The 17,517-nt window shown below is 54.7% G+C and overlaps 1 protein-coding gene across 7 annotated transcripts in view; it reads right to left on the reverse strand.

Annotated features, from left to right (window-relative positions):
- Nucleotides 1-3,616: 3,616 nt before the first annotated feature.
- Nucleotides 3,617-17,517, reverse strand: part of LOC135971343 (SH3 domain and tetratricopeptide repeat-containing protein 1-like) — a 52,231-nt gene continuing 38,330 nt past the window's right edge. For 2 of the 7 annotated variants that reach the window (XM_073993915.1, XM_073993916.1), the window contains 6 exons: nucleotides 14,422-14,602; nucleotides 13,095-13,245; nucleotides 8,850-8,972; nucleotides 7,988-8,144; nucleotides 6,830-7,026; nucleotides 3,617-4,016 (listed from right to left, as the gene is read on the reverse strand). In XM_073993915.1, the coding sequence (XP_073850016.1) occupies nucleotides 6,923-7,026; nucleotides 7,988-8,123 (240 nt within the window). In that variant the 5' untranslated portion in view covers nucleotides 8,124-8,144; nucleotides 8,850-8,972; nucleotides 13,095-13,245; nucleotides 14,422-14,602 and the 3' untranslated portion in view covers nucleotides 3,617-4,016; nucleotides 6,830-6,922. Of the gene's footprint in view, nucleotides 4,017-6,829; nucleotides 11,061-13,094; nucleotides 13,246-14,421; nucleotides 14,603-17,517 lie in introns of those variants that run through there. The other 5 variants (XM_073993917.1, XM_073993914.1, XM_073993913.1 and 2 more) reach the window with 5 other exon arrangements.

Consider the following 17,517-nt stretch of genomic DNA (forward strand, 5'->3'; position numbering starts at 1 on the left):
TATCGCAGAAGGTGTACAGACCCCTGTGATGTGGTTCCTAATGTACAGGGGAAAGAGAAGAATATTATTCTCAATATCGCAGGGTGTGTAACCACCCTGTCCCCTGTATATTGTCCCTAATATGCAGAGGGGTGGAGGCTGACAGTACTCCCAATATCCCAGAAGGTGCACACACACCTGTGATATAGTTTCTAATATCCAGCGGGAAAGAGGCTGATTTTACTTTCGATATCACAGTGGGTGTACACCGCCCCCAACCCCGGGGTATCGTTCCTAATATCCAGGCGGGAAGAAGATGACATTGCTGACAATATCGAAGGGGGTGGACAACTCTTCTGTGATATGGTTCCTGATATCCAGGGGGTGAGTGGATGATGTGTACACCCCGCCTGTGATATGAATCCTAAAACCTAGAAGAAGAGAGAATGACATTGCTTCCAAAAACACACGGGGTGTACACACCCCGGTGTGATATTGTTCCTCATAACTTCTAGGGGAGAGCGTGATATTACTTCCAATATGACAGTGGCTTGACACCCAGTCTGTGATATTGGTTCTGCACACCAACTCTGTGCCCCTCTTTTCCATGCGTTCTCTCCTCACTGTTGGAACCTCGGGGGAGGCTTTATCTCTGGTTACAGATGAAGAGACGAGGGGTCTGAGAGGTTAAGCAAGTTTGTTACTGGAAAGGGGTCCCGATCCAGACTCCAAGAGAGGTTTCTTGGATCTCACAGAAGAAAGAATTCGGGGCGAGTCCATCAAGTGAAAGCAACTTTATGAGGAAAGAAAAGGAATAAAAGAATGGCTACTCTGGCCGGGCGCAGCGGCTCACTCCTGTAATCCTAGAACTTTGGGATGCCGAGGCAGGTGGATCACCTGAGGTGAGAAGTTCGAGACCAGCCTGGTCCAACATGGCAAAACCCTGTCTCCACTAAAATACAAAACATTAACGGTGTGGTGGCAGGTGCCTGTAATCCCAGCTACTAGGAAGGCTGAGGCAGGAGAATCGCTTAACCCAGGAGGCGGAGGTTGTAGTGAGCCAAGATCATGCCATTGCATTCTAGTTCGGCCAACAGAGCAAGACTCCATCTCAAAAAAAAAAAAAGAAAAAAAAAGAATGGCTGCTCCACAGGCAGAGTGGCCTCAAAAGCTGCTGGTTGCCCATTTTCATGGTTATTTCTTGATCATACGCTAAACAAGGGTTGGACGATTCATGAGTGTTCCAGGAAAGGGGTGGGCAATTCCCAGAACTGAGAGTTTCTGCCTTCCCTTCTGAGACCGTGTAGGGTAACCTCCAGATGTTGCCATGGCATCTGTAAACTGTCGTGGCGCTGGTGGGAGTGTCTTGTAGCAGTTAAGGCATTATAATTAGCACATAATGAGCTGTGAGGGCAATCAGAGGTCACTCTCGTGGCCATCTTGGGTTTGGGGCTTTGGCCAACTTCTTTATTGCAACCTGCTTTATCAGCAAGGTCTTTATGACCTGTATCTTGTGGGGACCTCCTATCTCATCCTGTGACGAAGAATGCCTAGCCTACTGGGAATGCGGCCCAGCAGGTCTCAGCCTCCCTTTACCCAGCCCCCATTCAAGATGGAGTCGCTCTGGTTCACGTGCCTCTGACAAGCTGGCCTGGGTTGAGTGTCCCCTAGTGTGTGGTTGTTGGAGCTGTTCCTAGGAGTAAGCGGGATTGTCAGTAGGAAACAGGCCTCGGTTAGCCCTGGGGCTGGCACTCTGCCCCAGTATGTCGGTCTCATTTTAGTGGTGACAAAACTGGGGCTCAGAGACATCAACTCCCTCACCCCGAACCCCCAGACTGTGCGTGGTGGGCTGGGGTTTGAATGTGGGGCTTGAAGACCCATCATCTCCTCTGGTCCCCCAGTCTCTGCTGTCCAGGAGAAACAGGATCCCAGGATCCAGGCCCCTCATGGCACCAGCCAGGGTGGGTGGAGATGGGAAGGCACAGTTCCAAAGCCCCCCGGATTCTGAGGCAGTTCGGGGGCCGAGAGCAACCCGGACCTGCGACCCCACCCCGAGAAGAATGGCTGCAGGCCCGGCCCAGCGGGCAGGAGGTCTGTGTCCTCAGTCAACGTGACGGCGCTTCCCGCTCCTCCAGCCAGGCCGTGCCGTCTTCACGTTTCCAGTCATGCGGCCTCCTCTCCAATTCCCAAGCCCAACCCACAGAGACAGCGATCTGGGGTCAACGTGAGGTTTGTCAGCAGCTCTGAGCTGCTGCTTCCCGCCAGCCCCGCGGCCCGTTCTGGAAAGCTCTCTGCTGTCCCCTGGTGGGGAGGCTCGGGGCAGGGCTCTGGTTGCAAGCATGGGGTCCCAGAACCTCCTGGCTCTGTCACCTCTGCTGGGTGGCAAACCAACCCAGGACTGAACCAGTGACACCTGTGGCGCTCCCAGAACCTCCTGGCTCTGTCACCTCTGCTCGGTGGAACACCAACCCAGGACTGAAGCAGCAGATGGGTGCCTGATTCCTTATTATCAGAGCTCCGCCCACTGGCAAGTCCCTCTCTGGGCCTCAGTTTCCCCTTCCATTAAACAAGGGGCTTGGGGGATACAAAGGAGAGGTAACAGCTTAGTGAGGATGGGAGGTTTCTTCTGGGGAGATGAATACATTTATGAAACTTGATGGCGTGAGTGGTTGCACAGGACTGTGAATGCACAAATGCCACATTATTTGCGTTGAAATAGTTCATTGCATGCGATGTGAAAGTTACCTCATTTAAAGTGTTTAAAAGAGCGGCCTGGGAGAGTGCAGTGTATGTGAGAATCACGTGGGACACCCACAGTCTCTAACCTCGGTTTCCTTGCCGTAAACTGGCAGAGACCGTGTGAGCTGTGTTCCTTGGGCCCAGAGATTCCAAGAAGGAAAACCTGGGTTTCCAGGGACTGGGATGAGGGCCGGAGGCTGGAAGGGGAGGGGTATGTGGGGACGGCTGGGGGGCAGCCCAGATAAGGCTTTCAATACTGGGTAGCAGCATCTACACAGGCAGAGATCCCCGCATCTCACTTCCCGCAGGGCTGACCGGTGGTCAGAGGTGGGACTGGCCAGGCCCGGCCCAACCAAGCCTAGGAGCAGAGGACACTGAGTGAGGGATCCCTGGGGCCACCCTCACTGGCTTGTGGCTCTCCTGACACCACAAGAGAGGTCCAGGAGCTGACCTTGGGTCCTAATGGGGGACATCTTCCTGGCTGCAGGCTGGCAGGGTGGTGTGGTGGTCAGTGTACTGGGCTCTGCATCTCCGCCCCTACCTGCTGTGTGACGGTGGGCCAGACACCTAACCTCTCTGTGCCTCTATTTCTTCAATGGCGAACAGGGACACTAGCAGCCCCCACATCCAGGCACAGTGGCCTGAAGGTTAAAGGCAAGGGCGGCACGAGACCTACAGCAAGAGCTCTGAGCAGGGAGAGCAAGGAGCTGCCCAGAGTTCCACCACCATCTCCCCTCTGGCCGCCGAGGAAACCGAGGCTCATGATGACCTGGCCCAGGTCTGTTGGACTCACAGTTGTTCTCATCCCCAAGATCAGCGGGCTGCCACCAGGGAAGGAGATGGCCCCCAGACACAGCCCAGGAAGCACACAGGGAAGGATGCCCTGGGGACTTCGGTATGTTATTGTAAAAAAAAACCATTTATTGCTATTTGAACCCTGCTTTCATGCCTCCATTTCCCAGAAAATGAGCCACGGGAGACACCAGGAGAGGGAGGAGACCATCCTCCTTGCACAAAACCCACTCCCTCGGATGCTGTCCTCAGCGAGGGTGGCTGGGGGCCAACCAGGGGGCCCACCCGCAGAGTGGCAGAGGAGGCAGGTTGACCCTGTGGACGTTGAGCTCTGTGGCGAAGGTCCTGGCCTTCTGGTAGAAGAAGAGCGACTTCTCACGGTCCAGGAGGAAGTTGTGGGAGATGGTGGCCGGCCGCGTGTAGATCTTCAGCTGTGCCTTCTTGTTGCCCAGGTCCACGGCGGCTGCCAGTGCCAGCTGGTAGTACCTGGCTGCATCAAACGGGTCCTGAAGGGGACAGGTCATGCTCAGCAAAAGGGGGACTCGGAGCCCGTCTTCCCAGAGGCCGTTCCTGTCTCCAGGTCATTCCACATGTCCAGCCAATGCTGGCTCACCCCATGAACCCTGAAGCCTGTGACACTGCTGTGGTCTCAGCTGCAGGAGGTGGGGATGACCCTGACACCCCTGGAAGCCTTCCTGACTGCCCCTACGCCCCACTCACCCCAAGTCTCCTGCCCCAGTGCCACCCTCTCTGCAGGCAGTGGCTGCTTTCCCCATGGGCTGAGGTCAGGGCAGATCCTGCCTGCTCTGAGAGTTCCATGCAGGGCCCGTGGCTCCAAGCCACAGCAGGGGCACAGCGTTGAGTGACCCAGGCTCCCCTCTGGCCCCTGTCCATGCTGACCATTTCCAGGCCCTCCACGGGACAGGCCAGGTACAAAACCATCTCACAGGTGTTCTCTCTGGCAATGTTCCCTGAAATATTGACGGAGTGTGACTCCCCAGACATCCACTCCCATTTTCAATGCATCTTTGGCTCAAATTCACCATCCCTGGGTTGGGATGCCATCTCCCAGACCTCCTCCTTGACCCTCCCATCCCCCACCCGGCTTCTCCCCAGGCGCCTCCTCCACATGGGGTCACCCAAGGGACCTCTCTAAGACCCATGCCTAGCCTGTCCCTCTTTACCATCTCAAGATGACTCCCAGGGCCAAGGACAAAGTCCAAGATGCAGCAGTCCATTCCCCCACTGCCCCGCCCCACACACGGCGCAGGGGCGTGAGAAGGCCCCGAGTCACCGCCACTGCTCATCCAATGCCCCTCGGCCCAGCCGAACACTGGACTCTGTGCTGGGTACGTGGCTGAGCCTAATGTCCTTGCTCCCAGTCTGAGGGACCTGGGAGTGAACACTGACCACACAGGGTGGCCCGGGCTGTGGCAGAGGGAAGCCCAGGAGCCTGTGGGGGGCCCAGGAGGCCCCAGACTCAGCCGGGGGTGGAAGGCAAAGGCTTCCTGAAGGGGTGGGGGCATCCCAACTAAACAGGAAGGAGCCAGCCAATGCATATGTCTCTGCGTGTGCCTGTGCATGTGTCTGTGCATATTTGGGTGCCTGTGTGTCTGTGCGTGTTTGTGTGCCTGTGTGCATGCCTGTGTGTGTGTGCGTGTCTGTGTGTGCGTGTGCCTGTGCCCGTGTGCATTTGCGTGTGCATTTCCATGTGCCTGTAGTGTGTGCAGCAGCTAGTGAGTGGCAGGCTGAGCCAGGACACACCTAATCCTACCTATTCCAGGGCTCGCTCTCACGTGTAGACTAAAGGGGACCCCTTTTTAGAGGCAATCGGCAAAGATGCCCATTTACCCCTGCCTCTCTGCCAGCCTTCCAGGCCCCATGCAGCCCGGCTTTTTCTCCTACTCCTCTGGGCCCTGGGTCCAGAGCCTACTACACAAGGAGGAGGGTGTAGCCTTGGAAAGACAGCCGCCCTTGGGGAATTCCAAGGGGGTCTCCCTGTGGGAAGCTGGCCTGCGCTGACAGCATAGTCACAATGAGGCCCAGAGGGCTGTGCATGGGAAGGAAGACTGTGCATGGGAAGGAGGGCTGTGCATGGGAAGGAGGTGAAGGAGGCCTCTGCCCCTCAACCCCAACCATGGACTTTGGCCTCTCAGGTACTACTTGGCCCTTTCCTTCCTCCTGGGCAGGCGGAGTGGGCGGCAGGCTTGACCAAAACAGAGAAAGGCCTCTTCTGGGAGGCCCGTCCCCCTGGGTCCCAGGTGAGCCCCTGAGCGGTGAGCAGCGTCCCTCTAGGTCTGACACTTGGCACCTCCCTGTCTGGCTGGGACTTGGGAGGCCACAGGGACCACTTCTGACCACCAGGTGTCGTCAGCACTGGGCGGGGGCCTTCCCGGCAGCCCCAGGCCTGCGGTGGGGGATACGGGGCGGGGTCTTAGGGCTGCCCCAGCTCCTCATGTTGTTCTAAGGCCCCCAAGATCTCGGCCGCAGGACTGGAGTGCCCTGGCCCCTCAGCCCATAAGGAGCACTGACGCGGTGCCGGTGCGATGCTGAGGAGGGGCGGTGCCTGCTGGGCAGAGGGGTGGAGACACCCCAGGTCTGAGTCTGACAGTCCCAGCTCTCCACCCCTGCAGGGCTGGGGGCAGAGGGAGCACAGCACCTCCCCTCGAGACAGACCCGACCCAGCAAGGCCTCAGCCTGGCTGGCTGGGGCCCCGCCCCACCGCACCTGCCCTGAGCTGGGGTTTCCCTGTCTGTGAACCCAATGGTAAGACACTGGTCCCACCCCACCCTTCCTGGGTGATGTGAAAATTCAAGGTGTCTCGGAACTCCAGGAAGGAGTTGCTCAGTGCAGGCTGGCACCCTGGGCAGGCTTCCTAGACGAGGCGCCAGGATTTGGGTTGGATCTTGCAACGTTGATTCAATGCGAGGATGATGCCGTCCTCCGAAATGTCCTTCTCCCGACCCTGTTTTCTTTGTTAAATGCAACTTGACACTTGACTGTCAAGAATCAGCTTTGGTGTCATCTCCTCCAGGAGGGCCCCCCGACTGCAATCCTCCTTCTTTATCCAGAGGACACCATTGCCCACTCATGTGTCAGCCTCCCTGGCTGAGACTGAGTTCTTGAGGGTGGGGCCTGGCCAGCTTGGGAGCTGGGTTGTATCTGCTGACCTTGCCGGCTCCTCCAGCCACGTGCAGAGCTCCAGGGAGGCCACTGGGCCATTCCTAAGGAAGGCTGGAACCCAGGCCTCTGGGGTCTGGGTGGAGATCCCACTCCAAGGGGGCCGGGAACACCCCAAGCCCTGCCCCTCCCCACCCACCTTCAGGTCGTAGAAGATGATGTCACCGAGCACCAGGTACACATTCACGTAGTGGAGGGTCTCCTCGTCGAACTCCAGCGGCGAGTTGCAGAGCTACAGGGCCTTGAGGTAGAAGTGCTCCGCCAGCTTGCCATGACCCAGCTGATGGTGCAGGGCGGCCAGCCGGTGGTAGGCCATGCGCTCATTCAGCTGGTCCCCTGGGGTGGAGGCCAAAGGGGCAGGTGTGAGGATGTGGCTCCCTGGGGCAGGGAGGGCACAGGCCCCTCTGGAGCAGGCATGCAGACCCCAGGCAGCACACCTGGCTTGCCTCCAGGCACCTGCGGTCACCTGGGCAGCTCTGGCCAGTCCCTTCTGGGTTCCCAGACTCACTTTCCCATCTGCAAAGCAGAATTAATAAGGCCTGCCCCGTCTACTGTGAGGCTTTGGCAAAGTCGGACTTGGATGGCCCAGCTCTGTGCCTACACATAGCCACCTGCCTATGCTCACTGGTTTTAACCAGGGGAGCCCAAAAGCCATGCAGTCCAGGTGCTCCCAGGCACCCCGGCTCCAGGCAACCCACAGACATAACATCCGACTCCTCCTGGGTGTGTCACAATCGGAGCCCCCTACTTTGGGGAGTCAGCTGCACACCTACTGTGTACTGGGCCACAGGGCACAAGGCGCTGGGGCATGCGGCCTGCCTAGGGTTCCCTGTCTCTGGAGGGGGACAGACGACCCTGGCACAGCACCAGGGGATGCCCGGCCTTAAGGGGCAGACTGTTGGAAGGGGAATTGGGATTTTATCAGCCAGAGAGCTGGGTGGTTGATGAGGGTGGGAAGGGTACAAGAGAAAGGGAATATGCCACTCAGCCTGGCACATACAGGGACCAACGAGATGCCTGGCATGTCTGGAAGGCAGAGGGCACACTGGGCGGCCCTTGTGGTCAGCAGCGGGAACAGGCAGAGGAAACAGAGCTCAGTCAGGCAGGGAGCTCTGCACTGCGTGAGAGACCTTGGGCTGTGCCGCACAGCCGGACGGGGAAGCCAGTTGGGCAGATCTGCCTGCCTGGACAGGAGACCAGGAAAATCCAGCAGCTGTTTCAGCTCCTGCCCTGCAGTCCTGGAGGCTGGGCTCTGGCACAGTGTGGGTCCTGGCAGGGTGGGGCTCAGGGGACTTACCCAGAGTGATGCTGAGTGCTAGGGCCACGTAGGCAAACTCCAAGCACTCCTGGGGATTTTCCAGTGTGGCCAGCAGTGCCACCAGCTTGTTGCACAGCTGTAGCTGCAGCTCCGCCTTGCGGTTGCCTGTAGTCATTGCCAGGGCCAGGACCCGGTCCTACCACACAGGCAGGTGGGGTCAGGTTTCCCGTAGCACCCACCTTGCCCAGCGCCCTCCTCAGAGCTCAAACATGTGCTTGGAGCTTCCCACACCCCAGCTACACCTGCACCTCCACACAGCTCTGTGCTCTGGGATAACACACAGTTCAGACACCCAAGTTGGGGGCTGAAGAGTCACCTGAGGCCCATCCAGCTACACCCGGCAGCCTCAGACCCGTCTCTCCCACCTGGCCACCGGGGGTCTGACTCGGGGGAGCCAGCACTCCTCTCTGCTCTAAAAACACCACATTTATCTGTGCCCAGGACTGAGCCACACCGTGAGCTCAGAGGAAGGGAGAAGCCGTCCCACTTCGGGGTGCATGCAGACCCGGGCCTCCCAGTGACATGCTGTGTGTCCTCTGACATGTCCCTGTGCCTCTCTGAGCCTCAGTTTCCTCATCTGAAAGATGGGGACAGAACTTCCCGCTCATGGTTGCTTGAGATCATCAGGTACAAGGGTAGAGCCATTGTCACATCCAGGCCCCGAGTGTTTGTCCCAGGCAGGGGCACGGTCAATATCATGCCCGGTGAGACCACTTGGAAACTAGCATGTGCATGGGTGGCCCTGCCTCCAGGTGGGAGGCCTCTGCCCTGCCACACCTGTGCCTCAGCCCTCCAGGTGCCCCCCTGAGGCCCACCCACATCAGCCCACAGGCCAGCTCACCCGGTAGAAGGACACAGCTTTCTCCCGCTCCCAGGCCCCACTGAAGAAGATGTCTCCAGCTGCCTCAAACAGCTCCGGCCCCAGGTTGGGGTCGCCTGTGTACAGGACCACATTCTGTGCCACCTGAAAGGAGACAGAAGTTCCCTCAAGACCCACACCTGGTGAGGTGGCCATGCCCACCTTTTCCAGCCTCCTTCCTCTCACACACTACAGGTACACCTGAGCATTTTTCAGACCCTGTGCATTAGGGCTGCCCCCACCACTGGCATGAGGACAATGAACTGATGCACCTGAGTGCCAGGAGATAACTGAGCAGCTGCAGCCCAGGAGCCCGACACCTGTGAATCCTACCACCAGGGCTAGCCCTAGCCCACTCCCCCTGCACTCACACCAGTCTCCGTGGCCCCCAGATTGCTGGGAGCCCATCCCCTGGCTCCTTTCTGCGTTGCCACATCCCTGCCACATCAACAGTGTTTGTGGGTGGGCCTGGTCCCCTCTTGGCCATGAGCTCTTGATCCCTCTCCTCAGCTCAAGGAGGTATACAGCAGGTGCTCAGTAATGAAAGCTTCACCAGGCTCGTGGGCTTCACAATTTGTTCCGGACCACACTGTGTTTGGGAAAGCCTCTGAAAACAGCCACTATGATAGATTCATTTTGTAAGGAGATGTGCCACGTGTTGCTTGGAGCAAGTTCTTCTGTGTGTTAACTGAGTGGTCACATTATTTGAGCATGTGCTGTATTTGAGCAGGTGCTGGGCACTGTGAGGGGCTGCGCCTCTGCCCTCAGGGAGAAGATGCTGGCCACTGGGGGAGGATATGAGGGAACCAGTTGGAGGGAGGAAAAAGGCACACAACAGGTGCTCAGCAGTAGCTTAGGAATGAGTGGATGGATGGATGAATGGATGAGGAGATGTAGACACATGGATGGATGGATGAGTGTGTGGATAGATTAATGCTGGGATGGATGGATGGACGGATGGATGGATGGATGGATGGATGGATGGATGGATGGACGGACGGACGGACGGACGGACGGGTGGGTGGATGGGTGGATGGATGGGTGGATGGGTGGATGGGTGGGTGGATGGGTGGATGGGTGGATGGGTGGATGGGTGGATGGGTGGGTGGGTGGGTGGATGGATGGATGGATGGATGGATGGATGGATGGATGGATGGGTGGAATGATGTGTGTATGTCTGTATGTATGTATGGGTGGGTAGATAATGTATGGATGGGTGGAGGGTAGATGATGTATGTGCATATGGATGGATAGATGGTGGATGAATGTATGGATAAACAAATTGACAGATAGATGAATGGAGGGATGGATTAATAGGTAGATTGGTGGGTGGATGGATGAATGATGGATGGATGGACGAACAGTGAATGGATGGATGGGAGAAAGGATGGATGGAAGGATGGATGGATGGATGAATGGATGGGTGAATGGATGATGGATGGATGGAAGGATGAACAGGTGGATGGATGGATGATGGAAGCATGGATGGATGATGGAAGCATGGATGGATGATGGATGGATGGATGAATGGATAAAAGGATATGTGGATGGATGATGGACGGATGGAAGGATAAACTGGTGATTGGATGGATGATGGAAGGATGAACGGACAGATGGATGGAACAACAGGTGAATGGATGGATAGACGGGTGAATGGATGGATAAAAGGGTGGGTGAATGATGGATGGGTGAATGATGGATGGGTGAATGGACAGATGGATGAATGGACAGATGGATGGATGAATGGACAGATGGATGAATGGACAGATGGATGGATGAATGGACATATGGATGATGGATGGATGGATGGATGGATGGATGGATGGATAATGGATGGATGATGGATGGATGGATGAAGAGATGAATGGATGGATAATGGAAGGATGGATGAATGGATAAATGGATAGATGGATGAATGATGGATGGATGGATGAACAGGAGGTGAGTGGATGGTTGATGGAAGGATGGATGGATGACAGATGGATATATGGATGAATGGATAAATGGATGAATGGATAAATGGATGAATGGATGAATGATGGATGGATGAATGGTGGATGGATGAATGGTAGATGGATGGAAGGATGAACAGGTGGATGGATGGAAGGATGGAAGGATGAACAGGTGAATGGATGGTTGATGGAAGGATGAATGGACGGATGGATGGATGAACAGGTGAATGGATGGATAGACGGGTGAATGGATGGATGATAAATGGATGTATGATAAAAGGATGGATGATAAAAGGATGGATGGATGAATGGACAGATGGATGGATGAATGGACAGATGGATGATGGATGGATGGATGGATGCATGGATGGATGGATGGATGGATGATGGATGGATGGATGAACAGATGAATGGATGGATGATGGAAGGATGGATGGATGAATGGATAAATGGATAGATGGATGAATGATGGATAGATGGATGAACAGGAGGTGAGTGGATGGTTGATGGAAGGATGGATGGATGACAGATGGATATATGGATGAATGGATAAATGGATGAATGGATGAATGGATGAATGGATGAATGATGGATGGATGAATGGTGGATGGATGAATGGTAGATGGATGGAAGGATGAACAGGTGGATGGATGGAAGGATGGAAGGATGAACAGGTGAATGGATGGTTGATGGAAGGATGAATGGACGGATGGATGGATGAACAGGTGAATGGATGGATAGACGGGTGAATGCATGGATGATAAATGGATGTATGATAAAAGGATGGATGATAAAAGGATGGATGGATGAATGGACAGATGGATGGATGATGGCTGGATGGATAAATGGATGGATGGATGGATGATGGATAGATGGAAGGATGAACAGATGAATGGATGGATGATGGAAGGATAGATGATGGAAAGATGGGTGGATGATGGAAGGATGGATGGATGGATGAATGGATAAATGGATGGATGGAAGGATGAACAGGAGGTGAGTGGATGGATGATGGAAGGATAGATGGATGATAGATGGATGGATGGATAAATGGATGAATGGATAAAATGGATGGATGGATGGATGAATGATGGATGGATGGAAGGATGAACAGGTGAATGGATGGATGATGGAAGGATGGATGGATGAATGGACGAACAGGTGGATGGATGGTGGCTGAAAGAATGGATGATAAAAGAATGGATGAATGATGGATGGATGAATGGATGGATGGATGGACGATAGATGGATGAATGGAAGGATGAACAGGTGAATAGATGTATGATAGATGGATGGATGGATGGATGGATGGATGGATGGATGGATGGAAGGAAGGATGAGCAGGCGAGTGGATGAATGATGGAAGGATGGATGGATGATGGATGGATGGAAGAATGAACAGGTGAATGGATGATGGAAGGATGGAAGAATGGACAGAGAGATGGATGAACAGGTCAATGGATGGATGGATGATAAAAGGATGGATGATGAATGAATGGATGGATGGATGGACAGCTGAATGAAAGCATCATGGATGGATGGAAGATGGTTGGATGGATAATGGAAAGATGGATGGAAGGATGGATGGAAGGATGGATGGAAGGATGGACGAACAGGTGAATGGATGGACGAAGAGGTGAACAGAAACATGATGGATGGATGGATGGATAGAAGGATGAACAGTTGGATGGATGATGGAAAGATAGATGGAAGGATGGATGGATGGACGAACAGGTGAATGGATGGATGGACAGGAGAATGGATGGATGATAAAAGGATGGATGGATGATAGATGGATGGATGGACGGAGGGATGGATGGATGGACAGAGGGATGGATGATGGATGGATGGATGGATGGATGCGTGGAAAGACAAACAGGTGAATGGATGGATGATGGAAGGATGGAAGGATGGATGATAGATGGATAGATGGAAGGACCCACAGGTATATGGGAAGATGATGGAAGAATGGATGGATGATGGATGGATGGATGGAAGGATGAGCAGGTAAACAGATAGATGATGGAAGGATGAATGGATGGGTGGATGGACAGGTGAATGGATGGATAGATGGGTGAATAGATGGATGAGAAAAGGATGGATGAATGATGGATGGATGGATGCACAGATGGATGGATGGATGGATGGATGGATGGATGGATGGATGGATGGATGGATGGATGAACAGGTAAATAGATGATGGAAGAATGAATGGATGGGTGGATGGACAGAAAGTGAACAGCACAGGGGTCCTCCTGCATCCCTTGCCACTCACCTGGATGTACAAGTCCACCAGCTCGCTCTGCTGCAGGCTGTAATAGATCTTCCCTGCTTGCAGCCAGGCACGCGCCTCCTTCTCTTTCTTCTGAAGATCAATGAAAATCCCCAGACTTCATTTAGTGTAGTCCAGAGTGGATTTGTAGGCCCTGGAATCAGACACAGGTGTCAGAACAAGGGCTTTCATCCTCCTGGAACCAGTCTGCCTCCTCCTGTGGGTCTGGTGACAGATGAATCTGGAATGTGCGGACTGGGAACGGCCCCCTTGTGTGTGCAGTGTTCTGCCCTTCCCAGGGTGCTGGGAGGGCCAGGGTGAACACACACAGCATGGAAAAGATGAAGGACATCCTTCTGAGGGAATTGGGCATCATGCTGCCCTGTGGCAGGAGGAATGTGCTAGTCCATCTCCCCTGCCTCCCAGACATGGCCTGTGTCTTCTCCAGACGCACCAGGAGCCGTTAGTGTTCAGAGGCTATCTGGGCCGATGGTTCTCAAGGTGTGCAGGTATCACAGTCACCCGGAGGCCTGTCCCTATAGCTTGCTGGCCCTGCCCACAGAGCTTCCGGCTCCACAGGCCTGGGGCAGGCCCTAGAACTCCCACTTGCCACAGGCTCCTAGGTGACATGGATGCTGCTCTGCTGGTCCAGGGACTACACTTTGAGAAGCATGGCTCTAGCACACTGGCCCATTTTCCTTTTGTGAACCTGAGGCCAAGACTGGAGCCAGTCTCCCAGGTCCCCATGGAATCTGGCTCCTTCCCTGCTCTCTCAGTAAGTCTGACACTCCAGGGGGTGTGACTGCAGCAATGTCACTGGGCCCTGTGGGTGGGGTGGCCAGGGCCATGGTTACCCCACCAGGTCAGGATGCTTGGGGGAAGCCGAGTAGGCCACATATGGGATGTGAGACCTTGAAACCCTGCCCCAGGGAAGCAGGTGACACAACTGGCTCTGTCTTCTGTGGGAGAGAAGCCACAGGTGGCTGCTGTGGTCACATTTAAGGGGACAGATGAAGGCCAGGAGTGAAGATTCGGGGCAGTCAGAGGTCAGATGACAAAAGCCACCATAGTAGGAAGAACAGCCCAGAGAGCACGTACTGCCTCTGCTGGGGTGGAGATGACCTTTGACCCAACAAGGGAGGCTCAAGCTGGGACTCACGGGCCAGCAGCAGCCCTGGAACGACCCCAGGCCCACCAGCTCAAAGCATCTGATGCCAAGGAACCAAATGATCAAAAGGAGAGGGGCTGCTGGGGTCCTGGGCCAGCTTTCTTGTGCCCCGCTCCTTGCCCTGCCCATCCCCACCTCCACCACTGCAAAGCCAGCCCTTACCGCTCGGTACCCAGGGACAGGTAGAGCTGACTGATGGTCTCCAGGAGCTGCCCCTCCAGCACCTTGTCGGCCACCTTGCGGGCCAGGGAGAGCTGGAGCTCATGGTAGATGACACGCTGGGCCTCACTGGGCATGACGGTGCCGTAGAAGTAGCACAGCCGCTGGACGGACCGCAGCTGGCCTGGGCAGAAGACAAAATGGAAGACATTAGTCTCCCAGCATCGAAGCGAGGCTGGCTGGGCTCGGAGGCCCCTGAGCCATGCTTGCCTCTTTCACACCTCTGTGAGCCTGGGCCCCATAGGTGGGGAGACTGAGCACAGACAGGCCATGCACCCATTTCAGGACAGATTCCGAACACACAGTCACATGGGCACACTTTGGTGCAGATGCTCATGGTAGAGGCCGGCCTTCTTTACAACTCCCAGGGCTGAGGTCCTGGCCAGGCTCGGCCCCTGCACCAGGCCATCTATTTCTGCTTCACAAAGCCTCTCTGGCCAGGACCAGGGCCGCCTTCAGCCTGAGCTGATGAGGCCAGGGGCACAAGTAGCCCCTGTCGCAGATGGAACCCTGAGAGAGCAAAGCCAAGCGTCATGTCTGCCACATACGGCATCATGTTGGGGGAACGGGGTTCAAAGCTGGGCCCTGGCGTTCCCACACATGCTTCTCTCATGCAACCAGGCTCCCAAGCCACAGGCTCACTGACCTCTCCCAAAGCCAGGGCGCTGGGAACGGTGGAAAGCTTCTGATTTTCTAGTGCCAGAAACATTCCGGAGATTAACACAGGAAACCAGGTACGCCAAATGGACAGCTGTTACACACACCACCCAACAACAGCTGAATACACAGTCCTCTCGAGCACCCATGGGACATTCCCCATGACAGACCATGTGCCAGGCCACAAAATGAGCCTCAGGGAATGGAGAAGGTCTGAGACCAAAGCAGAGGTGTTCTTCAGCTGTACTGGCACGAAACTGGAAATCAACAGTGAAGGAAATGTGAGAAATTCAAAAATATGTGGAAATTACACACTCCTAAACAACCAGTGAGTCAAAGAGACCATCAGGGAAACTGAAAACTAATTTGAGAAGAATGCAAACAAATGCACAGCCCGGGCCAGCGCGGTGGCTCACGCCTGTCATCCCAGCACTGTGGGAGGCCGAGGCGGGAGGATCGCTTGAGTACAGGAGTTTGAGAACAGCCTGGGAAACATGGTGAAATCCCGTCTCTATAAAAAAGTAAAATATAAAAATTAGCCGGGTAGGGTGGTGCATGTCTGTAATCCCAGCTACTCGGGAGGCTGAGGCATGAGAATGGCTTGAACCTGGGTAGAAGTTGCAGTGAGCCAAGATTACACCACTGCACCCCACCCTGGGCAATAGAGCAAAACTCTGTCTTTAAAAAAAAAAAAAAATAGCACAGTGTATCAAAAATTCCAACATGCAGCTAAGGCAGTGCTGAAAGGGAAATTTATAACTGTAAATGTCTACATTCAAAGACAGAAGAAAAATCTCAAAAACCTAACCTTCCACCTTGAGAAACTAGAAAAAGAATGAACTAAACCCAAAGCAAATAAAAGGAAGAAAATAATAAATATGAGAGTGGAAATGGGAAGTAAAAATACAGAGAATGGAAAAACAGAGATAATCAACAGAACCAAAAGTGGGTTTTTTGAAAATAATAACAAAATTGACAAATCTTTCACCAGACTGACCAAGAAAAGAAAGAGGGACACAAATGACGGAAATCAGAGACTGAGCACCATGGCTCACGCCTGTCATCCCAGCGCTTTGTGAGGCCGAGGTGGAAGGATCGCTGAGGCCAGCATTCAAGACTAGCCTGGGGGAACATGATGAGACCCCATCTCTAATAAAAAGAAATAAATAAAAAATTAAAAACCCAAGTTTCTAAAATGAGAAATGAAAGAGGAAACATTATTGCCAACCTGACAGAAATAAAAGGATTCCATGAAAACACTACGAACAACTCTACACCAACAAATCAGACCATCTAGACACAACAGCCAAACTCCTAAAATGACACAAACTACCAAAAGTGACTCAAAAATGACCCCAAGTAAGCATGTGGGGTATCAGCGCCGCCCTCGGTCTCCTTGACCATTCAGGGCAGGGTGGGGAGATAGGGAGGCATGATCCCCGTTCCCTGGCCTGCATTTCCAAGTCTGAATCCCCCAGCACCCTGGGGACGGCCTCGTAGGAGGAGGTGCCACAGGCTATTGTGCCAGGAGCCACGGGAGGCTGCAGTGGGGGTTGGGGCGCTGGATTCCTGGAGGGTCTCCTTCCAGTCAGAGAATGCCCCTGGGGAAGAAGCCTGGGTCTGAACCCCCCACCCCTCCTTGGGCAGATATGTGGGACCGGGGCCCCTTCACATGGTCCTTCCCAAAATCTCATCCCTCCTAGGGCCAGGAGTGGGTGCCAGGCCTGTGCTGGGAAATGGGCAGATTTGGCCACAGCCCCTGGGGCTCTGGTCCAGGCCACAGGAGGCAGCTCTGAGTGCTCTCACTATGCCATGACAAAGCACTGCAAGGCAGAGGGGACCCACAACAGTATCCCTTGTCTCGGCCATTTCCCTGGACTCAACTTCCTCATCTATCCTCTGCGGCCTAGATTTCGGACAGCCCTGCCCACCTACTGTCCATTCACTGCTCAGTCTGCAGTGACTGTTGGATAGCACTCCATGGCTCCCCAGTGCTCTTGGGGAAAAGGCCAAGCCACAGCCTGAGGCCCCAGGCCCTGCTTAGCTCTCCAGAAGAGCTTCTCACCATCCAGCACCCAACCCACGCACTCCTAACTCTGCACCTCCCTGCATAAGCCCTGCTCACTCACCCCCGCTCACACCCCACTTATCCCCGCTCACACTTCCGCTCACTCACCCCAATCACACCTCCGCTCACTCACCCCCACTCAGTCATCCCCGCTCACACTCCCACTCACTCACCCCATCACACCTCCGCTCACTCACCCCCACTCACTCATCTCCACTCACACTCCCGCTCACTCATCCCCACTCACTCACCACCGCACCCCACTCATCCCGGCTCACACTCCTGATCACTCACTCCCATCACACCTCTGCTCA

Source organism: Macaca fascicularis, chromosome 6 (genome assembly GCF_037993035.2).
Source record: "Macaca fascicularis isolate 582-1 chromosome 6, T2T-MFA8v1.1".
NCBI lineage: Eukaryota > Metazoa > Chordata > Mammalia > Primates > Cercopithecidae > Macaca > Macaca fascicularis.